The sequence below is a fragment of the Meles meles genome, chromosome 9, assembly GCF_922984935.1.
Source record: "Meles meles chromosome 9, mMelMel3.1 paternal haplotype, whole genome shotgun sequence".
NCBI classification, from domain to species: domain Eukaryota; kingdom Metazoa; phylum Chordata; class Mammalia; order Carnivora; family Mustelidae; genus Meles; species Meles meles.
In genome coordinates this window covers 56,526,515-56,552,660 of record NC_060074.1, presented here as the reverse complement: position 1 = coordinate 56,552,660, position 26,146 = coordinate 56,526,515, and the positions used below count along the sequence as shown (strand labels likewise).

Here is a 26,146-nt window from a genome sequence, read left to right as displayed (position 1 = left end):
TTATGGCATATTTTGATTTTTTTAGTTATTTCAAAAATTTCTGCATCTCGAAATGCGTTTGAGTATAAGTGCCCAGCCCATAAAATTTATAGTTCTTTTTATGGTGATCAGCTGTCAGGGAAATTTTGTAAACTCAGTAAGACTAGCTCCTCAAGAAGTTCACAGTGCTGGGGCGCCTGGGTGGCTCAGTGGTTTGGGCCACTGCCTTCGGCTCAGGTCATGATCTCAGGGTCCTGGGATCGAGTCCCGCATCGGGCTCTCTGCTCGGCAGGGAGCCTGCTTCCCTCTCACTCTCTCTGCTTGCCTCTCTGCCTACTTGTGATCTCTCTCTGTCAAATAAATAAATAAAATCTTTAAAAAAAAAAAAAAAAAAGAAGTTCACAGTGCTAACAAGCCGAGCCTCGCAAAACCCCAGACAATTTTTTTTTATCCCAGTTAGAGCCAAACATTTAATAATAAGTATCTACCCATAGGTCTCCTTTTGAACATTTCTGCACAGAAGGAAAGCATCACATTCTTTTTTTCTCATTAAAAAGTCCTCTTGCTTGCACGAAAGTAAATTCTAAATAAAAGTGGTCACTTGTTCACTTGACCCACTGGAAAGCAGATGCCCCCCACCCCCAAGCCTTGCAGCCAGGGGTTCTGCAGGCCTTGATGCTTTCAGAGGCAGACTGATACTGAAATATTTTCCCTAAAAGGTCCCTTCACTGACACAGGGTTACTGTGTGTTCAACAAAGGTGGGCGTGCACAGGCAGTGTCTGTGTGCTACTCACCTTGCTTACTTGCTGGAAGGTAAGAGGACAAAGAACGTGCCAACCTACCTCCCACAAGTACATTAGCAAGGCATCAGGTTAGCACTGAGAGATGGGAGGATTAGCCCTTAGAATAACTGGAGCAACAAGTATGAATTATATCTTACCTCTGAAACAGAATCCAAAAAGGTACCTAGGAACTTGGATGGGCTCATCAGCATTGTCCAGTGTGTACATATGAGGTCCTCAAAATAGGTTCATTGCTTAGTAACTACGCCCTCCTCAGTCTGAAATTATTCTTTTGCCTATACTACATATGCCTTTTGTTAAGCAGCCAAATCTCTTGTTTCCCCTGACACCCCTATTTCTGAGTCCCTAAAGGACTCTGAGCTTTTTTGTAAAAGAAGACAGCCTCAGGCTACACCTGGGAGCTCAGCAAGGATGTTAAAAACCAAGTGTAAGTCTCTTTGAAGAAAACAACTCAAAATTTAAAAACTAAGATAAAAATATACACCATACGCAGCAGGCACAGAAAATTAAAAAAAAAAAAATTCCTCATACAAGTGGAGACGTCCAATTATGTGGCAAGAACCGCCAGTCCTATATTTGTCTTTTTGGTCACATTTGTCCACATGAGAAATAAGACTGCCAGCAGTAGCACAGTTGAATACAACAGATAATATTTATATGTCAGAATGGGGGATTTAAAGCCAAATAAAAAAGGTATTTATTACTTTTCCTATTTCATTTAGTTAGGAATTAAATTTATAGAACTTGGCTTGGTAGTAATATTCTACCCTTACATACAAAAAACAGTCTGAGGGCTCCTGGGTGGTTAAGCCTCTGCCTTTGGCTCAGGTCATGATCTTAGAGTCCTGGGGATGGAGTCCCAGTTCTCCCTCTGACTCCCCCACCCCAAGCTTTCTCTCTCTCTCTCAAATCTTAAAAAAAAAATAACAACCCCCCCGCCCCCAGTCTGAGTCTCAGAACATTCTTTCTACTAAATTAGGCACTAAGAAGTAGGTAGTGTGGTTGCCAAGATTCCCAATTTACACATCAAAGGGAATTCCTGCAAACCCACCTGTAGGGCCTGTTGCCATCAGCCCTGGACCTGGGGGTGGGTGGGTGGGGCAGTCCTGGAATACAGCCAGGGGATGGAGGTTTAACTGGGAAGGAGGAAGGTGCATAAGATTGTGGCTCCCCCAAATGCTGGTATTAAGATAATTTCTAAAGGACCCTGTTTCTAAGAGTTCTCACCAAGAAAACTAAAAGATCACTTAGGAGGAGATTCCAAAGTGGCCAGTTGGCAGGCAGGGCAGCTGTTTTCAAGTGTAACTAGTGGTTCTCGAAGTCTGCTCCTCCACTCCAGCATCCACATCACTTGGCCAGCCTGTCAAACATGGAGTCCCCAGCCCCTTCTCAAACCTAGTGAAGCAGAACCTTAGGGGAGATGGGGTTGAGGGCCTTGGGATACATTTACGTGTAAACTTGCATAAACTTAAAACGGAAGAAGGAAAGTGGGTCTGTGGTTTCCAGTGGCATGTAATTCCCAAAGAAGGCTCTTGGATTGAAAAGCAAATACACCTCCTAAGTGTTTGGAGGTGACAGGCTTAATAGTCTACATTCAGGCTTCTTTGGCTGAAAAATGACATCTGTCACACAAATGTTACCACGAAGGAGTGGAGTTTGCCCACTGACCTGACTGAATGATGGGTGACATCTGTTGGTTGGTGGTAGACAAGGAAGGATGTGATTTGAATCGGTCTCTCTCTAACGTTGACACAGGTGTAATAAAATGGTTCTGATTCCACCCATCCTGTGGAGTTAAAAGAGAAAAAGAAACCTCTCAAAATGAATAATGACATTTCATTACAATAAATGACTATGAATGTGTGCTCTGATGAATGCTAATTATGCCAGAGCTATTCTTGTAAGTTACCTTTTTATAAATGCTCCGGAGGTCCCGATATTGCCATAATGTATTCAAGACCTGGGCTGCTGCCTTCACCACTTTCAGAGATGATCTAGGGAGACAGCGAAGATGTTAATGAACATGGGCGGCACAGCCTCAGGCTCACTTGCAGAGATTCAGGCTGCAAACCAGCGGCCAAGAGGCCATCTCTCCAAGGACCAGAGGGTACAGGGGCCGCTGCTGGAAAACATAACCAAGGGATCTGCTGTACCTGGGAGTTGGGCAAGTTCAGGGCTGGCCAGGGTGGCAAGGACTGAAGTGAGGCTCTCAGGCAGTCAAGTCTGTGGTGAGAGGCTGTGACTCTCTTTCAGGTGTCAGCCCCTACCCTCCCCCCGTATCTCCCAAGGGGCTGACCTTGCTGGTGCTCTGGGATGAAAGCAACCACAACCGCGCATCCGAGGGTCACAGGACCCTCTGAGTTAATCTGTTTTCCCATTAATAGGGCTTTATATGAACACCTGCATTGCCTTATCATTTATGCCTCTACATAAACAAATGTACATCTGTGCCCTAATGTTCAATGTGGAAAACAGGGTTGGTTGTAAATTCTCCTTTCTGAAGACATTTGCTGAATATTGGCCTTTTGTTCAAGCACTGCTGGCCATGAGTCACTGCTTTTCACCTCAGGAGCTGCTCCCCTAACTCAGTGGCCTCAGCGGGAAGTGTAGCTTCCTGCCTCAGCACAGGCCTCCAGACACCACACCAGGGGGTGGATCAGTGCTTGGGGAGTCAGCCGGAAGGATAATGGAATACTTCTTGAGAATTCATTTCCGCACTAAAAATTTGACTTCAAGTGTGTATCACAGGATCTAAAATCTGATTTCCTCTCCTTATCTTCTCAGTTAAACTCTCATGAAAGGGAGGAGTAGCAAGGTGAGCAGACCGGAAGTATGCTCTCTGCTCCAAACAACAGGATATGGGTTGCAGTGATTCCAAGGGCTTCAGCAAGGACAGAGTATTGCCAAGTTCAGGGGTGGCACAGTCTGTTCCTAGAGGTTGGGCATTTCTGTATCCATCTCCACTACCACCTCCCATCCAAGACTCCCTTTTCTTTTTTTTTTTTAAGATTTTATTTATTTATTTGACAGAGATTACAAGTAGGCAGTGAGGCAGGCAGAGAGAGAGAGAGAGAGAGAGAGAGAGAGAGGAATCAGGCTCCCCGCTGAGCAGAGAGCCTGATGCGGGGCTCAATCCCAGGACCCTGGGATCATGACTTGAGCCGAAGGCAGAGGCTTTAACCCACTGAGCCACCCAGGCACCCCTCCAAGACTCCTTCTTATCAGCGTTCCTCATGAGTCAAGGCTAGAACCAGGTCAGACCAACCCACTCAAATCTATTCTAAATTTTCTATTTTTTAAAAAAGATTTTATTTATTTATTTATTTGACAGACAGAGATCACAAGTAGGCAGAGAGGCAGGCAGAGAGAGAGGGGGGAAGTAGGCTCCCTGCTGAACAGAGAGCCTGATGCAGGGATCGATCCCAGGACTCTGAGACCATGATCTGAGCTGAAGACAGAGACTTTAACCCACTGAGCCACCCAGGCACCCATCCAAGACTCCTTATCAGTGTTCCTCGTGAGTCAAGGCTAGAACCAGGTCAGACCAACCCACTCAAAGCTATTCTAAATTTTCTATTTTTTTTTTTAAAGATTTTATTTATTTATTTGACAGACAGAGATCACAAGTAGGCAGAGAGGCAGGCGGGGAGGGGGAAGCAGGCTCCCTGCTGAACAGAGAGCCTGATGCAGGGATCGATCCCAGGACCCTGAGACCATGATCCGAGCTGAAGGCAGAGGCTTAACCCACTGAGCCACCTAGGCACCCCTACATTTTGTATTTTCAAAATGGACCAGAGAGCAAGGAGATACCTCAAAAAAAGAAAAAAAGAAAAAAAAAGAAAAAAGAACAGAGATGAAATAAATTTCTGACACCTGGGATGGCCTTGCAGGGTCTTCACACCTCACAGCCATGCCCTTCTCAGCTGGGTCCTGGCCGTGCTGCTGGTGTTCATCTCCCTGTCTGTCAGTGCGAGGGATAGAAGAAGACACTGGCTCCAAGAACTATGATGAGACACTAGACCAAGCATGCCAGCTATATACCAAGATACAAACAGCTAGGTTGGGTGTCTGCAGAGACGAGTTCTATTAGTAGAAAACCAACTCTTGAGAAAAGCAAGGAAGTTTCTGTGCTCCCCTCTATAGCACAACTTCTTTGAAGAGTTACATATTTTCATAACTCTAATTTTGCTCCTCCACTTTTTCATCTTCTCGGAAATGTGTGACATCCGTAGTGTTCAACTGGACAAGTCTCAGTCCTCATCCTCCCTGGCTGAGCAGGAACACCTGACATGTGCTCACCCTTGACACACCTCCTCCCTAGGCTTCTAGCACGTCCTCTTCTGTATGCTCTGGTTCCTCATTCTTGAGCTCTTTTGCTGGCTCCTTGGCCTCTAGCTATGAGCTCTGAAGCCTCTTTGATTATCCATCTACATTTTCTTCCTTATTCATCTTAGCCTATTTCACTCTGCTAAATATGCCATTTATACACTGACTCCCAAATTTATATATATAGCTTGGACATCTATCCTGAACTCAAGTATATTCTACTGCTGACCATACACTGCACATGGATATCTAATAGAGGTCTCAAATGTCACCTGTCCAAAACAAACACCTGGTCTTCTCTAAAAAACCTGCTTCCGCAGCCTTCTTCACTTTGGTGACAGCAGTTTCATCCCATTGTCTTTTTTGCCAAAGACCTTGGGGTCTTTGACATTTTCCTCCTCTCTTGCTGCTCATCTGATCCCTCAGCAAATTCCACGGACTCTTTCAACCATGTCAGAATCAACCACTTCTTCAATGCTACATTTGTTGCCATCATTAGTCTCTACTTGGTGGAAGGGAAGGTTTGTCAAGTCACAGTGACCCCTTTAAGGGAAGTCAGATCATGTCCCTCCACTGCTGAACAGTCTCCACTGGCTTTCAGTTTTCCACAGAGTAAATCTAAGTCCTTACACTCACCCACAGGGTCCTACATTTCTGGTTACATTTCCTCCCCCCAGCTCCTCCTGACTTGCTCTGTTCCCACTAGCTTTCCACTGTCCACCACACGTGAGGTCCTTCACTTCCTTCTTATCACCTTTCCTGATTTTATTATTTGCTCCATCTGCATCTGACAGGTGGCTTACTCACTGGTACTTCATCTATGTCGCCCAGGAACGTAAGCTACCATGGGGTAGGGGTTGTAGTGTGATCTGCTTGCTGCTGTAGTACATAGCAGGTGGGCAGTGAACTTGGTGAATGACTCCTAAGCGAAGATCAGCGTGTGTTCAGAGGCCAACATGAGCTGATCCAGGAATTTCTGAGTCTCTTGTTTTGAAAAGAGATTACGCTGGATGAGATTTTTTTTTTTTTTTTTTTTTTTTTTTTTATATACAAAGGTTCTGGCACTGGTTCAGAATCTCTCTAGCTTCTTCTTACGTCTTTCACAAATGAAGGCCCTTTAATGAAATTTTAAGAGCACAAGAAGTGATTGTGATTACCTTAGCTTTATCTGTAACATTTCATTTCCTCTGAAATAAAAAGGTGTGTGTGCATTTATTACTAATGAGATTAAAAAGATACAGAAGAAAAAAGAACTGAAAGGAAATATGGTTAATGTTGATAGGTGTGACTTCTGGGGAACGAGAACACGCTTTGCTACATTATTCTTCTATTTTAGAAATTCCTACAAAAGTATAAACTAAAAGATTAGACAAGAAATAATGTGAGTTTCAGCACTGTCACTCAGCCAAGTAATAAATACTGACCAAGCATCTCTCAGGTTTTGTTCTACATGTAGAGGGTACAGCAGTGAAGAAAAGAAAAGTCCCTGCTACTGGGGGAGTCAGAGGCCTTTAGAGAAAACACTAAATAACATATCAGGGGTTCATCAGTGCTGTGAAAGGGGAAGGGGGTGGAAAGTAGGGAGACAGGTGCCATTTTATGGATCAGGAGGCTGTTGTCCTGCGTATTGAGAAGGCTCTGAACAGCCCTATTTCCCACTTCCTTGAAGGATTCTTTGATCTGATACTAAGGCAGATTTATAGTCAACTGCTATAGCTCTGTGACCAAAAAAAAAAAACAAACCCACCAAAAACCAAAAAACGGACAAACAAACCAAAAACCAAAACCTTCTATTTTTGCCACCAATTCCCTAACCCCTACTTCTGCTGCTTCATCAATTAGGTGTCACCCAGAAGCAAAGAGAAATGTATGATCCCAGCCCAGGGCACATCCTGAGGCCACACAGCAGGCCCTGCTGCAGAGCAGTAATTTTAATCCTTTTTGGGCACCTTGGAGTGTCAGGTGACTGGCACCTCAGTCCCAGAACTGAGGATTCAATAAGATGTTCTTGCACAACAGGCCCTAGAGCCCAAGTAGTCAAAGGTGAGAGGGAAGGTGCCCTTAGATATTCCTCATCATAGCACTTCTGATTCTTCCAGGGTCAGCAAAGGCAAACATGGCTTTAGAGACAAAATGAATGTAGGGATGTTAGAACCAAGTAAATATCAGAAAAGGGGCCACATGGCTGCAAATGCCCCTTCTCTACAAAACAGGTTTTCATTGGTGGAGACTGTGTAAGAAATGCAGGAATAAATCCTTTCCAATAGAAATTTCCTTCTCAAAGGCCCTTATCACAGGACAATCTTAGTAAGAGAGCCTCGTGCTCCATATCTCCTTGCACTTGCCTGTCTCCTCTTCCCTTGGTTATGTTCACCAGCTTCTCTATTCCCCCTGAGTCGGCCAGGGCTTTGGCGTTCTCCATGTTTTTGCTGGTGACCTCGTGTAGAGCACAGCAGATGGCCGCCATGGTCTCATCAGACAGCACACTGGGGCCGGTGCCACCAGGAAGCCGGTTGACCAGGTCTCGCATGGCATATTTACCTGCCAAATGCAAAAGATTTCATTCCACTTTCAGATTTCCTTCCACTTTTGCTAGGTTTTTGTTATTGTTGCTATTGAAAGATCCTGACAGTGATTTCTCTCTTAAAAACAGAACCTCAGAAGACAATAACATGGCAAAACAGAAAGTGACAAATACCATAACCGAAGGGGGGAAGTTAATGTTTACTACAGTGCCACTCGATGAAATGATTTTGGTGTATAAAACATTACAGCAAGCCACTGCAAGAAAATGTAAATCAGTGTATAAAACTGGGTATGCCAATCAAGTTGCTCTATTTTCATTAACAGAAATAAATGATAATAGTTTTATTCTCAGTTGAATTCCTATGTATCAAAAATACCTTAACTTCTTCTTAAAGCTTTTGAAGAGTTATCTTTGAATAAGTTTTAAAGCTGGACCAAGTAAAGCTCCCACATAATACTTTTCATTATATCTCTCTGGGCCTTAAGGTGTGAACTGGGTACCATTACACATTTTTATCAAGTTGAAGGTAAATACCAGCTGATCGTTTCTTTTAACGAGACACAAGTGACATTTGGAATTAAAACGATGGCTACATTATCTGGTAGGAGTGATGCAATGATAACAGAATTCTTGACAGGACAAGGCCAGGGAGCCCCCTAGCCATTGAAGCATTTCTTTACAGAAACTCAGTTTCTCTCCTATCCAAAACCAAAATATCTCTAGCTTGTTCAATGTCAATTACTGTCTAACTAGAATAATTGCACCACACACACAAGAAATGAACTAAACTCAAGTAAATATTTTCTTAGTTTTTTTTTCTATGCTAATAATTGAGTGGATACAAAATGGTGTTTTATTAAAGTCCTATTTATATTACAATGGTAAGCAGTAGAAGACAGCCCCTGACTACACACTGCATAATTTACAGCATTTCAAAGGGAAGGCTCTGGCTTACTCACAGTGAACACTGTTGTGAATAGCAGAAAAACAATGTTGACAATATAAGCCAGAAGATAAATGTGGTTTTCAGAACAGATGGAAGTTAGCATTGGTGATTTTGAATACTCAAGAAAACCCAAAATGTCCATGACACACAATGCGTCATTTTGCTAAGGCACAACTTTAAACTGCCCCCTGAGATTGGGGTAAGGCAGCTCACTCTGTCTGCAAGTGAGCCCGGTGGTCCCCTTGGAGCCTGTAGCTCTGGATAGCTAGTTGGTCCAACTCAGTTGAGTATATGCAGGAATTTTTGTAGAGTGACAAAACTTTGTTTCCTTGTGAAAAATGGTTCTGAAGAGAAAGTCCATTGCTAGTGCTGGTGATGGACATGAGCAGAGAGTGAAAGGGACCAAGAAGGGGATGGTTCTTAGGAACAGAAATACTGAGTGAATTAGAGTCGAATACTGAATCTGGGAGGGGCTTAGACCTCAGGAAAGAAAGGAACTTTATAGAGAAACAAGAAAGTCATTCATGAAACCATTTAAGTGTGCTCCAGTTGGGTAAAAAATATGCTCATAGCTGGCGAGAGAAAATGCTCGTGAAAGTTTACAAGAGGGTCAGGACCTTCACAGAAAACACAGGGATGCACTGAGAGAAGCCAGGACTCTCATACACTTTCGTCCTTCCCAGAGGTCCTGGCACTCAGTGGTACAGGCCCATATTTCTGCACCTCTGTGTCCCCTTCCAGCTGTGGAATGATAGGCCACATGTCATCACATGTTGTCAACCTTTTCTTTTTTAGCATCAGGAATTCCCTATCTATATGTGCTGCTTATAAGAAATTCAAACACTATAGATTTTTAAATAACTTAAAGAACAACAAAAAAAATCTCTTTAGGGACCTAAAGGATTTCTCTCGAGGAAGTGTGGGAACTAAGAGTTATAATGTGAACTGGCAACAGGCACCAGCTGGACTGTATGAAGGGTGTGGAAGAGGCTGCTTTTCTCTCCATGGGGAACAATTTGGCTCAAAGGAATGGTGAGTTAAGAGCAGGTTAATCTAGGTGGTAATTTAAAATAGCAATTCTGCCAGGCCCTGGGTGCTTTCATATAAGGTGCCACAGTGAATCCTCTTTAAGGTAAATATTACTGCCCTTGTTCTTTGTCTCCCCCTGCCCCCCACACAGGGCAGGCATATTTTAACGAGTTCAATACCTATTCACTGTTCCACATAAGATCCTGTCAAATCCCTCCCCTCCTCTCTCCTGGCCTGTCATCAGCTGCGGGGCTGGCGGGGAGCGTTTTCTAAGGAGCTGCTTCATTCTCTTGTTTGAGTTGCACAGTAAACCCGTGGTAAGGACAGCAAGGTGGTCAGCTCCCTTTCAGACACAGAGTTAAGGAAGAGTTTTCAAAATTTAGATGAAAGACTTGAAGCTGGGTGGGCTCACCACAGGACACCCCAGGTACACAGCCAGTGAGAAGCAGATCTGGGGTTTAACTTGAGGTCAACTAGAGAGTCTCTGACCTGCAATGGCCTTGGAGGCAAGCATGCTAAGCTGCCGAGGGTGTCCAACTTGAAGACATGCTCAGTGTCAGGTTCATGCAAGTGCCAACCCTACATTTGGACAGCTCTGAGGATGGGTGCCTCCTACCATTTTATACTCTATGTGCCTCCCTTGCTTTAGCCTAGTCCTGACCCTGCTCTGGTGTGGAAATGGCCTTGGGACAGTGGTTCTGCCTTAGCATGAACACTTATACAAATCTGAGAGGGAAAAGCTACAAACCATTTATGTTATTATTTTTTAAATTTAGAACATGGTAGTGTTGGTAAATTAGCAGATAAAAGTCTCAAAAATCAGAAGTGAGAATTAACTTCTTTTGTTGCTCAGGAAATGAATCTCTCTTGGGAAATAGAGATACCAAATCAAGCAATGTTGTAACGTGTAACTGAAATTGCCATCTTTTTTGAAAATTTTCCTTCCCTGATCAATGTTTAATTAATGAGCTTGCCTCCTGCTGAAAAGGAATGGTCACAAAGGATAGACAGCACAAAGGGTACACAAATATGCCAGGAAATCACAGAGCAGAACTCAGTTACTGATCATTTAAAATGTTATATTTTTATAAATCAAAAGAAAAGAGTTTTTTTTGTTATTGTTATTTTTTAAGTAGGCTCCACATGCAGTGTGGAGCCCAACATGGGACTTGAACTCATGACCCTAAGGTCAAGTCCTGAGCTGAGATCAAGAGTCAGATGATTAGCTGACTGAGCCACCCAGGCACTGGTAGTTTTATAAATGTAGTTACTTTTTCTTTATAACTTACCTTGTTACCAGAACATACCTATGAGCTCCTTGTTGCGAACATCTAGCGCCATATTCCTCAAGGCAGTTGCCACCGAAGAAACAACTCTATCATTATCCATTCTCAGCAGTTCTACAAGGATGGGGAGCCCTTTTTCTTTGCGGACAGCTGCCCGTATGTATGCTGCAAACTAATGAGTAAAAACAAGCCAACAGTAGTATAAAACACAGTTCAACTCTCAGATGTTACTGTCACCTAAAAAAGATGTTTCCAGAAGATAAACTAATAGATTAAATGTTTTCTTTTCAGAGATTAAATCTGTGGTGTCAGTAAAGAAAAAGCTATAGTTAGAGATAAAGACAGGCAAGGATGACTGATTTAAAAAGAAATCCTGAAGCCTAAAAATCTCAAACCACCATCTGCCATATATTTTTGTGCAGAAAGAGAAGGCAGTGATTGCTTTCTATCTCAGATACATAAACATGATTAAGGAAGGCTCTTGGGTCTTCTCTGCAATTGGCCCCATGCCAGGTCCAGAGGCTATAAATAGGATGGCAGAGATGGTAGCTGATCAGTGCACATGACAGGAGAACCTGTCTCCACCAGTATATTCTTTTCCTGTATTCTCTGCAACAATATTTAGAGTTCAGTAACCTTTCAAAGAGATTGACTGAAAAAAAGCCCTTGCCTCAGACGAAAAGAATTCTCCAGAAACACCGAGCATCATAATTCATACAGACTGGTGAAAAAGTATATTTGTGTGCAAAATGCTTTCTTATGCAAGATTAGTTTGTTGCTTTTTTAAATTCATAGTCAAGAAATTCTTTTTGTGGCTATGAGGCAAGTCTGTTCAGCGAGTCAACGTGTGTACCATTTGAATTGGAAATGAATGCTAGCTAAGTCATCAGGGAAATAAAAAAAAGTAGCATTTGAAAATTGGGTCTTTAATCTTGTTTTGAGTTTTTATTGACATTTTTTACCAATGCATACTGTTTTTCAAAATTTAGGATAATTGAAAAATGTTGCTCATAAAACATCTAATACTTTCCTGCTATGGTCAAGATAGGAGGACAAAGATCGGCCAGTCTTTTGTACTATTTTGAACATTAAAATATTCGGTTGACCACTCAGTTTCTTGAATACCAACAGAATAGATTACTTTAATAATACAAGTAAGAGGAAAAATGCATTTCAAAGATCCTATTAACATTCTTCATATGAAAAAAATACTTCTATTTTCTAAATCAAATGAAATCCATGGTGGAGGGGTGAGGGAAGGAAATGGAATACATGACTCACTCTAGAGTAAAGCACCCAGGCAGCTTTCTCAGCCTCTCTCTGAAATCTCCAAGGACAGAGCCAACACCTTTCTCATCCAGAGACCACCTAGCCTAGCCCAGCCCAGCCCAGCCCAGCCCAGTCCAGAGTGTTTCCCTCTGGGGACACTAGTTTTCATCACTCCCAAGATAGCTTCTGACTTGATAACATCTGTGGCTATGATTATCTTGTTTTCTTAATGAGGCTCTAATATTTTGATTTATTATTTTAGATACTTTTAAAATGATTTTAATATAGTATTTATATTTTAAATGAGCTTGCCATCTAACTTTCATTCACTAAATGACTCAAGAGGGGAAATTAAACACAACTCAAATCTCATCTCTTTCAATTACTGTCTTTTTTATTGTCATCAAATGTATCTCTTGGATTACAAGAAACTGGATGTGAACACTGGGTCACCAACATAAATATTTATAAATACTTATGTGCCACACACTGTCCTAGGTCCTTCACATTTATTATCTCATTTAACTCTCGCAACCACCTCATGAAGTATACCACCTCATGGTATTATCTCCATTTTACAGATGAAGAAATTGAGGATGGAAAGATCCAAGGCCCCTAGCTATTAAGTGGAAGGGCCAGGATTTAAAACCAAGGTGTCTGACTCCAGAGCCAGCACTAGGATGCTGAGCTATTAGCATGTTACTTAAGAGCAACAATAACAAAACGACCATGCTGGCTTAGCACCAGGCCATAAATACTTGTATACATTCATTATAGCAGGTGACTGCATGAAACAAACCACACCTAGCCTGACCAATACTTTTCACTCTCATGGATAATACAGTGGCCAAAATATTCCCCCTTTGGGAGGTGGTGGTGAAGAAAGAAGCCAAAAACAAGCATTATAAAAACTCTACTAAAATACTCGTCAGAAAACTCAGAGGCAACCTACGGAATGGGAGAAGATATTTGCAAATGATGTCTCTGATAAAGGATCAGTATCTAAAATCTATAAACAACTCATCAAACTCAACACCCCAAAAAACAAACAATCCAGTTAAGAATGGGCAGAGGACATGAATAGACATTTTTCCAAAGGAGACATACAAATGGCCAACAGACATATGAAAAGATGCGTAACCTCACTCATCATTAGGGAAATACAAATCAAAACCATGATGAGATACCACCTCACACCTGTCAGAATGGCTAAAATTAACAACACGGGAAACAATAGATATTGGCGAGGATGCGGAGAAAGGGGAACCCTCCTACACTGTTGGTGGGAATGCAAACTGGTGCAGCCACTCTGAACAACAGTATGAAGGTTCCTCAAAAAGTTTAAAATAGAGCTACCCTATGATAGCAATTATACTACTAGGTGTTTACCCAAAGGACATAAAATAGTGACTCAAAGGGGCATATGCACCCCGATATCTATAGCAGCATTATCAACATAGCCAAACTATGAAGAGAGCCCAAATGTCCATCGACTGATGACTAGATTAAAAAGCTGTGGTGTATATATAGATGTGTATCTATACATACATATATACATACACACATATCACAATGGAATATTACTCAGCCATAAGAAGGAGTGAAATCTTACCATTTGCAATGATGTGGATAGAGTTAGAATACATTATGCTAAGTGAAATAAGTCAGTCAGTGAAAGACAAATACCATATGATTTCAGTCACATGTGGAATCAAAAAAAAAACAGGTGAACATTGGGGAAGGATGAAAATAAAGAGAGGTAGGCAAACCATAAGAGACTCTCAACTATAAAGAACAAACTGAGGGTTGCTGGAGGGGAGGTGGAGGGATGGGCTAAATGGGTGAAGGACATTAAGATCAACACCTGTTGGGATGATTACTGGGTGCTGGAGGTGAGTGATGAATCACTAAATTCTACTCCTGAAACCAATATTACACTATGTGTTAACTAAAATTTAAATAAAATCTGGAAACAAAAAAATTACACTTGTCAAGAAATGTTTAGAGGCTGAAAATATTTCAGAAAAGGATTGTCTGGGAAATTGGTAGATGATGTATAGAAAGTTTTGAGAACCTCTGAGAGAGGTAACAGTAGGAAACCACTTTCAGTTTTCATAAAGAAGTTACACATCTTTAAGGAGCCATGGTAACTTTTGCCACATATGTTCTGTAAGCGTGTGGGAGAGGAAGAGGGGTCCCTCTCCCCTGCAAGCGCTGCCCTAGCTCAGTTCTAACTTAGAACTCGGTGCTTAACTCAGTTCAGCACCGAATCCTAGTCTCTACTTTCCTCTTCTTTGAATTCACCTTCTGTACTGTGACAGAAGGGACCCAACAGTATCCACATCTGCATCACCTATCTGCTTGAATCCTTTTAGTGGCCGTTCTGTTTTACAGGTCAAATCCCAACTCTTGATGCTTGGCCGCCAGGCCTATCTCCAATGCCTGCGTCCAACCTGGGCCACGCCTGTGCTGTCCTTGATGCCCAGCACCCATCTTGCAGTCTCCACCATGCTGTCCTTTTCTCACCTCAAGGCCTTTCTTCTCTTGTCCCTTTCTCTGGATCACTGTCTCTACACCCCCAACCTCAGACTCTGCTGTTCATTTTGAAAGATTCCACTGGGGCAGCACCATCTCTCCAGGAAATCTTCTCTACTTCTAGGCTCCCCTCTTTGCCTTTCTCTCACCTGCCAGGCTGGGTTAGATGTCCTTTTTTAAGACACTGTATCAACCTGATTGGTACATTCTTCCTGCTAGCTTTTAGTTTGTACAGGGAGGGCTATGTCACATTCATCTTTTGAGCCTAGAGCCAACTGCTGTCACCCTCTCCCATTTTTGCCCTAATAACTGTGTCCCTTTCACTGTCATTGTTGGTCTGGCTGCACAGATAGAAAGAAGTGGGGACCCCTGGAGGACATCATACCTTCCAGTTTCCGGCAGAGAGGTTCTGGAGAGATCCAGCAGAGCCTTCCAAGGTGGCTGGGTTGGAACTTTCTGCTAGAAGAGTTAGATACGGTTTTACCACTGATGGATGCCACAGCATCTCAACCCCTTTGGGGGACTTGGACAGTCCTGGGATAGGACCAACTCCATCCCACTGAAAGACAAAGAGCACACATGAAATGGAAGCAAATGAACATAATCTCCAATACTTGAAAACATTCCTCTCTGCTGGATTCAGCTACAGTTAGGTAGAAAAACTGTATAATGAGAAAATTTCTTTTCTTGCCAAATATGTGATTTCTTACTCCTAGAAAAATGAAACTTTAGAGTTTCATGTCAAATAAAATGCTAACTTGATCCTCTTGTGGCGTTCTCTTTTTCTTTTTCTTTTTCTTCCCCCAGCAGCTTGACTCTGAGTCCTTGCTGGGAGACTCTTTTCCTAGTAAGTCATCCAGCTCACTCAGCCCCAGCAGCCGGGCCTGCGGGACCTCCAGTTCCAGCCGATAGGACAGGTTCCTCAGGGTGCACACGCAGTTCTCCACAGTCTGCAAATCAACACAGCGTATAATTAAAACCATCGTAGCACATTACTGCAAACGCTTCTGTACTGAGCAGCAGTGAGCTTAAGTAAATGTAGAATCTGAGAAGACTGCTTTTTTACTTATGGGAACCTGAAACAATCTAGGGAAAATGATGATTCTAGAATTTTTGTGGGGTACCCAAATGACAGAGTGCAGAGCTGTCCCTAGTACATCTGAGGATCTGATTTCATGCTGATTAAAATGTGCAAGGCTCTGGAAGAGAAAATGCCCATCGTTTCCACTTCAGGGTTGCTGCAGGGGCACAGAGGCACCTAAGTTGCCAGAACCTCACTCCTTCTTGCCACTAGAAGTCTTCCCCATGACAAGAGGTATAAGCAACCCTATCTCTGGAGAAGGGCCTCCCCCAAGTCTCATCTTTGGCCTTTCCATCCATCTCTGAACTCTCCCCTTCCTCTTTGGAAAGTTCCATGATCTCTTTGTGCCATTCTGCCTTCTGTATGTGGTCTTGCTTCTTAAGGTCTGTATCACACCTCTGACTGGGGACTGTCACTTCATTGAGAGCACCTAAAGCCAAGCTCACCCTTCTCCCAGGAAGCTCTCCTTCCACTTGCTTACTCCTCTCAACTTCATCTACAGATCTTCTGGTTCAATGAGGTTCACACAAAAACCTGGCCATCTCTTTGAACTCTTCCCCTGTCTTCTCCCTGAGCCTACCACTCATCATTCTTTTCTCTCTCAGAGGCACATTTATGACACAAGGCTTACTTATGGCCTCTCATCTAGCCTGTCCTGAAAAGCAAATATCTGGCCTACCTTGGAAATCCTGACACCTTTAGTCCCTCCTTCCTGTTTCCTGCCACCTTTCTCAGCCCCTGTTCCTGGGGCAGATCCTAGGTGGTTGTCACAGCTAAAAAAATGATGAGTAGAAAGCTCTGTGCTGGGGCAAGGATTGGGAAAATAGGAGGGGAACAGAAGGGGCACCTACTGGGAACAAACTAACCAGCATGGCAACAGAGGGAGGGGTGAAAGGGTATGACTGGGGATGTAGAGAAGGGTATCCAAGTGGGTGTGGGGTGGGGGGCTATGGCCTGCACTGGGGCTAGAAAGGCAGAGAGGCTGGTGGGTTATAGTGCCTCAACTAGGAATGTTTATTCAGTAGATACTCAAATACAGATGGATCGGATTCTAGCCATAGGGCACATGACTGGAGGCAACAGCAGCAGGGGCAATCACAGTGACAATTAGCCCAAGAAAACCATAAAGAAAGTTGGGACCCTGCCACCCTATGCTTAGTCCTTGGTCACACGGAGTTATTCAGTTTTCATAGTTTTTAAGGGCTATTTTCTTAAATTGTCATGTCCCTGTTAATTTGTAATTTTAAGAGAGACCCCCCCCCCTTAATCTGGAGTGTAGTGTAATGAGTACGAAAGGCTCAAGAATTCCCGAAAGAACCAGTGGCATGCAAGAGCAGCGTCAGGCAGCTATTGTCACCTGCCATCGCGCCCCTCGCGTGACCAGCCTGCACTGACCTTGCTGTCGTAATCAGATGTGTTCACACATGTGTGGATCACATACAGCAGCGAGTCCACCAGCCCCTCACAGGAGCGCATTTGCTTTCTGGCTTCCTCCCCTGCGGAGCTGAGGTTCCTGAATGGGCAAGACACATGGAGATGAACAACTCACTCCTTAGCCGTGGAGCCTTACCTGACCGTCTGAGAGCCTGGACGATAGACAGCAGCCATGTAGATCCCGTGTGAGGAGACCCTGAGAACTCCCAGTGACTAACCCCTCATTATCCACTCAAGCAGAAGGGAGCAGGGCCATATGAACTCTGTATCCCTCCTATTGACAAACCACTTTTAACCTCCTAAAAATGGTTTTGAGGTCCATCCTCCTCAGTTTCCTCATATGTAAAAAGGGGAGAATAATACTGATCACCTCACAGGGTCGTGTGAGGAAGCAACGCTCCTTATAAAAGAACTAGCAAAGGGCCTGCACTGTCTGTTAACCACGGTTATTTCTAGACATGCTCTGCTCCCCCCCGGGCTACCACGACTGGCAGTCCCTGCCTCTATTATAATGTTTTGCCCGTGGTAGGTGGTCATAAATACTTCCTGAATGAACAGATGAAATGTCATTTCTTGTATATCCATTCATGTTAAATATGGACATTTGCTTATGGTACAATTTTCCTCATTTTTCCCCAAATATAAAAAGCCCTGAAAATTGTTTTAGGTCTCATCCATATTGAAACTTTTTTCTTTTTAAAGATTTTATTTTTAAAATAATCTCTACACCCAGTGTAGGAATGAACTCCCAATCCTGAGATCCAGGGTTGCATGCTGTACCGACTGAGCCAGCCAGGGGCCCCCATACTGAAACTTTTGATACCAGTTTGCCTTCATGAATTGATACCAAATCTTAAGGAATCAATTTTATATCTTATTAATAAGGCCAAGTCTGAGATTTTGTAAAAACTTAGGCCAAATAAGGGGGTTTTGGAATGATTTTTCTTTTCATTTTCATTTTTCTGAGGCCAGATAGTGTCACACATGGTCCCTCCTCTGCTCTTCTCGTGTCATTTCTCAGCAGCACTCAACAGCTGCCGTCTTACATTCTTTCACAAGCCCCCAGCACTCTTTACCTCTTTAGTTTTCCTCCCATCTTGCTGCCTTTTCTTCTCAGTCTCTTTTGCTGGTGGGTCCCTCTGAAGTGCCCAGGACTACCTTGGTCCCTTCTTGTCTTAACTTTACATTCTCATGGGTGTTCTCCTTTTGTCCCTTGGCTTTATGTCAACCTGCAGGCCCAGGCAAGACTCCCAAACATCTACCTTTAGGCTGACCGCTCTCTAAAACTCCAGGCTTCTTTATCCAACTGCTTTCCTGGCATCATCACGTGGGGAGCCAATTAGACATCTCAGATGGACATGGTCAAAACTCTCAACTGCTCATCCCTCCACCCTTTCTTCTTCCTGTGCTCCCAGTTGATCCGGCCAAAGATTTAGGTATTAGCTCTCCCTCCACAAAAATATCCCCTCTTTCCTGTCTTGCTCCAGCACCTGGTCTAGGCCACTGTCGTGGTCTGCCTGGACTGCTGCAACAGGCTCAGCCTCCTATCTCTTCTACTGCTGCCCTTGTTTAGTCTTCACACTGAAGCCAGGATCCAGTCCCACTACTCCCGAGATTAAAACCCTCTGACAGTTTCCCGAGACATCCGGAATAAACTATAAACTCCTTCCTCTGACTTCAAAAATCTTACATAATCTGGTACCACTCTGTGCCTCACCCATTAAGCTCCAGCCTTGAGCCCATTTTTGCCTCCGAGTCATTCCATTACCTGTTCCCTTTGCTAAGAACACGCGTCCTTCTGACCCCACCCCATCCTCCAATGAGCAGCTCCTGGTGGTATTTCCGATCTAGACTTTGTGAGGGGCCACCTGACCATGAAAATAATCTCCTAATGACTCTTACATCACCATGGTACCTACTGTTATTTTCTTGTTTGTTTTCAATAGAATATGGTTCTCTCAAAGCAGGGACCTGTCTTTTTCATCACTGATTTCACACAGGGGGCGTGCACCAAAAATGGTTATAGCCCGGAGCCACTGTGGGAGCTGGACTGCTGTGTCCTGTCTCTGGGAAGCCGGCAGGGTCCAAGAGTGATCATAGCTTCCCTGGATCCAGGAGCAGAGAAAGGATGAGATGTTCCTTCCACAGACCATCGGGAGGTAATATAATCTGCCCTCTGATGCAGGCATCTGAGTTAGGGAGCTGGCCTGTTTCCCAGGATCCTGACTCTTGTCATCCACCCACAGCAAGGCGGCTGACAGTCCCTTGTCATAATAGTGCTGCCTCAGAGCAGCAACCCAAGCTCCCTCCCCATCTTTCAAGCTGTTACAGGGATGCTTAAATGTTAGTGCCCACTGTGTGTCAACCACTACACTAAGCACTTTATATGAGCTGATTCTTCACAAATGTGAGATGGTATTTTAATCCCTATTCTAAAGATGAGGAGACTGAGGCTCAGAGTGGGGCAGGAAGCCAGGCTGTCTCTCAGTGTCACCATGCCACTCTGTCCCAAGGCTTCTGCTTCAAGTTCCCAGAGCACTGCACGCTTGGGACACTGGGTAGAAGCTGAGCTGATGAGTATTAACGGTAAACAATTAAGCACGCCTGTCTACACTTAAAGGAGCCCTCATGAGTTTCACGTGCTAAAGATAATGACTTAAAATAGTATTTGGGCTCATTTTCATTTATTTATAAACTCAAACCCAGTATTTGTTTAAACCACACACCTTTTTTTGCAGCTTTTAAAAAGCAGGAAAGTCTTTAACCATCACATTTTGAATTTAAACAAAAACCAGGCTGCAAACACATTAGCAGTCAGGATGTGATAACCAGGAAAATGCTGTTAAGTAGAAAACACTGGAATTTTGGCAGTAATTTCAGACTGAAAGGGCCCTTTTTACTAATCCACAGAAGAGTCATTTATCAGATAATGTCTTTCAGGCCACTAGTCTGTGCTCATGGTGTTTTCCTCACAGGGTAAGAGTCCAGTGGCCTAAATTTTGAAGCAAACTTAGAAAGGTAGGTAAGTGTTTCTAAGATGAAAAAAATCCTTCTAAAATCAACTCACCCACGACACATGTTATTTAATCAAAGAATTAATTGGAAAGAAGAAATAAAGAATTTACCTCAGGCAACCTGTTGTATTACGTAGAACGAGTGATGTCTGAAATTTAATTTTATGATCATCATCAAAAGAAGAGTTATTCCATCCAGAATGTGGAACGATCACAGTGTTTGTTAAGGTTGAGAGAGCATCTCGAATGATTGTCATCTTTACAGCATCACATGAAGATAAATTCCAAAGAACTCCTAAAAAATGAGATTAAAAAAAATCAAACCATCAGTTAGAGATCCTGCAGGTTCAGGAATAAAACAAACATATTAGCCCTAAGTGATGTGAAGTCAGTCTGTTCCAAATCTAATCTATGGCCTGAATTTGCAACCAGGCAGGGGATGGGCCTCTAATAAACGTTGAGTGAACACATGTGAGCTTCTGGCAGCGTATTACAAAGCGCTAACAGTCCTTCTCTTACGTTTTAGAGCCTATGTGTCTACCAAACAAGATGACTGTGGCTTCTGCAAAGCAAATTAGAGCTACTCGTGGAGGGGGAGGGGCACAATCCAATCAAGGGTCATGAATTTAATGCACCTGTGATTGTCATAAAGCTGTCATGCATCATCCGTTACAATCAATGTTCTGTGTGACAAACCATTTTTAGAATTTCGTACTTGGAAACAATTTCTCTTTTTCAAAAGGCCGACATATTTCTCTGTATCATGCTTCCTTTTTCTGCTTTTGCTCCTGGGAAGCTCAAGCTTAAATATGCTTGCAGTAACATACATAACGTACACTGCAGTTCCGTTTGCTTCGTCTCCCTCATTAATATAAGGTTTAAACACTTTTATTTCCACATTAAGCGTTTTAGTACCATGTGCAAGTTACTGCTATTCTTTTTTGGATACAGGTGAGACTAACAAAACATTAAGTCCCTCATATTGTAATTTGCATCAGGATTGCCCGGACGACAGTCCTTAAACGTAGCTTATTAGAGGGGTATTTAAATTGTAAGCATATCAGAGCATCTTCATTTCTGTGTCAATGATGAGGCGGGTTAAATTATTGTTACAGCACACATATTTTCTAGGAATTATCCTTTTAGAAATTAGAGCAAACTCAAGAGTATACCTACTCTACGTCATTTTCACATTACTGCATTTCCCCAAGGAAAAGGAGGGGCTAGGAGAGGTGGCGGCGCATTTGATGCAGAGGTTCCTTCTGAGCCCCGCACTCCTGGTGGATCCCTGACAAGACGCTTAAAAGCCTGTACAGTGCTTTTAGAATTATCAACACACAGAAACGCTTGAGGCCCTGTGGAGGGGAAGGAGCTGGCAAATCTGCTCATTTCCGTGACAGCGTGTGAGGCTTGTGAACATGACCCATCAAGAGTGTAGGGAGAACTGCTGCTCTAGTGCCCGGTAACAGCAGACTGTCCGCTCAGCCTTTCTGAGGCCTGGAGAAACTGCATCTCTAGAACATTTCCAGAAGTTAAGAGTTACAGTAGTAGGCCAGAATCCTAACCCCTCAAAAGTGCAATATAGAAAAAGATTGGTGTTGCCCAATTATAAAATGTTAAATTGTTTGAAAATATGTAACCCTTCAGTACACAAGGTGACTGTGTTATCTTTTGGTCAGGTGAGATGACTTACTGATCGTAAAGCCAGTCTACTATATAAAAGTCTACTACAGGCTTTCTGTAACCTCAAAAAAATGTTCAAAATTATTCTTGACCACAAAAAAGGGAATGATTCTATTTTTGCTAAGTCTGCAGCATTCAAAGAACTCATACCAAGGCAGCGTGATGATTTGCACTGAGTTACATTATCCCTCTAATCCTGCACTTCACCATGTAACACAAAGAGCTACAGCACTGGGTGTGGATTTAAATAGCCACATCAAATACCAGAGACATTGATTTTTCTCTTCCCCACCTTCTATTTCAAAAAAAGATTATGGAAAGCCTAAACAACCAGTTCTGATCAACCAATATTGGATGAAGAAGGTTCAATTAAACTTAAAAGCTTTAGCTATGGAATGATTAATTTGGCTGATCTATTCAAAGTAAAAAGCACCATTCTTAAGACCAGCTAATAATACCTTTGTATACTCTACCTCACCACAGTAGTAATAAAACAATGTTCTCCCCACTTAGTCTGTCTAGGCCTTCATTTAATGGGTCAGGAAGAATGTTGCTAGAGCAGTAAGTAATGAACTGTAAATGCACCAACTCTCAGATATGGCGAGACTGTTGAGAAAACAGAGAGCCATAGGACTAGCGTCCTTAATAACATGATAACCTCCAGTGGCTACATCCTCATGCAAAGTTTGCTTCAAAAATATTTAGCAGCATACTCCATTATCCCCCGGTTTCTAAAGAGAAAGTTACAAATAAACCATAATTTGGTTTAGGAAGCTTGAGGTTTTTATTTAATTTAAGGCAATTAGCTATTTGTTGTGAGGACTAAGAATATACACATACAAACTAAATCAGAAAATATTAGAGCATTTCATGCATATTATTCTAGAAAAAGCTGTTTCTTCTCTACTGCAGGAAAAAGTACATGCAGTTATGAGTAACCAATAATTGCAATGAAATACTCCCATGAAAGATGAAAGTTCATTTCCCCCACAAAGAATGAATAAAGTAGTTAAAAGACTACTTCACATAAATCCTACACTGCAGAATTTTGAAAGAGCTTGTATTTAAAAATAGCTTATAGCTATTCTAACAACTAACTGATAATTTTATAGTCAAATTAGAAGCTGATCTTACTGATTAATTAAAGTAATAGCACTATTTGAAAAATGTGTTTCTTAACAGACATTAAAAACCAACCAAACAATATTTGGAAAATATTATTTCTCTGGTAGCAGAAATATGTAACAGCTTACACAATTGCTTTCTGTTATGAAAGAAATCTAAAAGCATGAATTTTTACACAACATTCAATTCGTGTCCAGTTTCCTAATTATAAAAAGCCCCTACCCCCCCCCCCAAAATCCAAAAGAACTGGTGTACTTCCGGACATGTTCCTGCATTTTCTTCCACGAGTAAGCCTTATTCTGTCAGTCCTGCTCTTTCACAAGATGTCCATGAGGTAAAAAGAACTACCCAAGCCTTAGTGGGGAGGAGAGTATTAGATCAGAGAACAGAGGATGAGGTCCCACTATTCTGGCACAGAGTGAGCGTCATGACAGATCACTCTCATATCTCTGCTTCAGCTCTGAGATACACGCTCATCCCCTGCCCCCCCGCCCTGCCATCTGTGTGTGCTCCTTGGAACACAATGGATTTGGGATACCCACCCTGCAAATACTCTTGGTTAAGTCGGGATACAAATATTAAGCTTACAGTGAAAATATAAAACCTCAAGGCTTCCGATTGCATATGAAGGTCCAAGTGTGTGTGCATCTTGCAAACTCAGTCTGTGGATAACAAGGCAGGAATGTGGGCTTCTGAAGCTAGGGCCGCTGTCTGTTCTGAGCGTGTGCTTCCATTATTATCCCCCTAGACAATCTTTTGCTGAAACACTCATGATCTAGCAAATACACCTCTCCATTTCTGCTCACTGAAGCTGCCCCTGAAGCTCTCCCCTAACCTCTTAGGGTTTCTTGTTGTTTTTTTTAATCAACCTCTGAGGCTTTCTGTTGGGAAGACAGTAATGTCAAGATTCTATGGCTACTAAATCTGGTCCCAATATGGCCTCCTATGTCCCTGTCCATGAAGGCTATACAGTTCAGGCCTTCCGCATGCATGTTACTAATACCCAAGCATGGCATAGATCTTTGCCGCCCAACAGAGGAACTATGGGCCAGATGTGGCTAGTCCAAATTGAGACAGGCTAGAAACGTCCATATAGTGGAGCATGAAGACTTCATATGAGATGCATGTAAAACCTCATATTAATAATTTTATATTGCTTATAAATTATTTTAGAAGAATTGGGTTAAATAAACTACATTTTTAAAGTAAATAATACCTGTTCCTCTTTCCTTTTTCATGTGGCTACTAGGAAGTTCAGAATTACATGTGCCCTACATTATACGTCTATTGGGAAGTGCTGGGAGAGATACTTGTTCACTTCATGCCAGCATCTAAGCGAGACCTGTAGGTGAGCCCCCTGCTCTCAGAGGCCTTGCCGCTCTCAGAGGCCTTGCCACAAGCAGTTACAACCCACAGCAGCCATCATAAAGCATGCAAGAGCCGGAGGAGCAACAAGCACAGCTCGCATGTCATCTGTGCTAGGCATTCCACACCCATCGTCATGCCAAGCAACAGGTGCTGGGCTTATCACTGGGAGAGCTGGTACTGGCAGGGGTGATTTGCCTGAGGCCACAGAGCTGGGAGGAAACAAGTCAATCTCATCCCAAAGCTCAGTCACTCCCAACAGTATGCTGCTTCTCCTTGGATGTTCTTCTGCACGTAGGAACTTGTCTTGTAGGATTGGGCACCACCACACCTGAGATGGAGTGTGAAGCGCCAAGGCCAGGGAGAAGCATTGGGGTGGAGGGAACCCTTTCAGGTGGGCTGCAGCCTTGGGGGAGATGCAGGAGTTGGGGAGCTATGAGGCTTGGGCTGGCCTAGAAGGGAAGGACAGGGACTGCAGACATGAACAGCAAACTGGAGAGGTGTAGAAGGGAGGGACAGGTTTGATCCCAGGGGTGATGGGGGTGCTCATGGACCAGGAAGGGCAGAGCCTATGTTCCAGGAAGGAGTTTAGGAGGGAATGTGAGGAGGATGAGATGGGAAGGCAAAGAGGAAGGGTGAATGCCTGTGTTGACAGTTTGGGGCCTGATGCAAGGTGAGGGTAGCCTCCAAGCTGAGCCCCAGCTTGGCATCTGTGTGAGGATCTGGAACTGTAATGGGAAGGAGGAAATCAAGGGGCAGCAGGAAGAGATCACTACAGTGAAAAATGCCTACCATTTGTGGCTTCAGGCAAATCACTCAAGCTTTCCACCAGGACTGGAATGCTGTGAACAAATTATAAAACGAATGGAACTGAAATAATGAGAAAGCAATTATTATGAGAGTGGAACAGAAGTACTGTCTTTAATCATAGAAAAGTCTTTCTTTCTCTGGCTAAATGCTGAGGACACAATACTCCTGGTGGTGTCTAATCGCTCCCAGGGTTCCTCTGATGCTCCCATCTCAGCAGGGTTGGCTGAACTGTGTGCAGTGACTCCTGGTAGAACATGTCGTCATGGATTCTCATGGCTTCCTTCTTCCTGCCCTGCTGCCAGGCTAGGCCTGCTTGCTGTCCTCCCTGCAGGCTGGCACAACTGCCCTGAGGGCTGGGTTCCACAGGGAGGCCTGGCCTTGGATGCCTGCATGCTCCCTGCGGTTTCCCGCACACAGCTATGGCCTACTCCCTGTCAGGCATGGAAAAGTTCCGTTGGGCCCAGCTATGAGCATAGTGGTCACCACATCTGGTTTCAGCAGCAAGAGTGAGAAGGCGCTTCAGTGATGTGGAAGGAATCTTCCCTGGAGGGGGCAGTGTGGAGCCCATGGCCTGGGCTAGCAGCAGAGGCTGCACACAGTGGGGCTCTAGACTACATATTCAATCTGAAGGAGATTGCTCCTGCTGTTTAAGTTTTCCCCTGCTGAAGGACACGAGTAATAGATCTTTAGAATCTTTAAAGAACAGAAGGGTTAGCCCGTGTTTCTGTGATTTTTCAGATACAAAGGTAGATCACAGCATCTTTGAAAAGATCTGTCAATTTCTAGAGATCCATTTACAGACTCACATTTACATTTTAACATACTCTTATTTCAGGTCATTTTGCAACTTCATGGGTGGGTTGAAAGGATTAACTACATAATGTAGTTATGGAGTCCTCCAGACCCTGGAAAGGCATTTCTGCTGAAAATAAA

The 26,146-nt window shown here is 43.2% G+C and overlaps 1 protein-coding gene across 8 annotated transcripts in view; it reads right to left on the bottom strand.

The window, feature by feature from the left end:
• The window catches only part of PKP4 (plakophilin 4), a 240,409-nt gene that overhangs the window by 5,374 nt on the left and 208,889 nt on the right, over positions 1-26,146 (bottom strand). For all 8 annotated transcript variants that reach the window (XM_046018367.1, XM_046018372.1, XM_046018369.1 and 5 more), the window contains 8 exons: positions 20,342-20,525; positions 17,178-17,295; positions 15,460-15,651; positions 15,087-15,260; positions 10,919-11,069; positions 7,455-7,650; positions 2,693-2,777; positions 2,452-2,569 (listed from right to left, as the gene is read on the bottom strand). In XM_046018367.1, the coding sequence (XP_045874323.1) occupies positions 2,452-2,569; positions 2,693-2,777; positions 7,455-7,650; positions 10,919-11,069; positions 15,087-15,260; positions 15,460-15,651; positions 17,178-17,295; positions 20,342-20,525 (1,218 nt within the window). The remainder of the gene's footprint in view (positions 1-2,451; positions 2,570-2,692; positions 2,778-7,454; positions 7,651-10,918; positions 11,070-15,086; positions 15,261-15,459; positions 15,652-17,177; positions 17,296-20,341; positions 20,526-26,146) is intronic.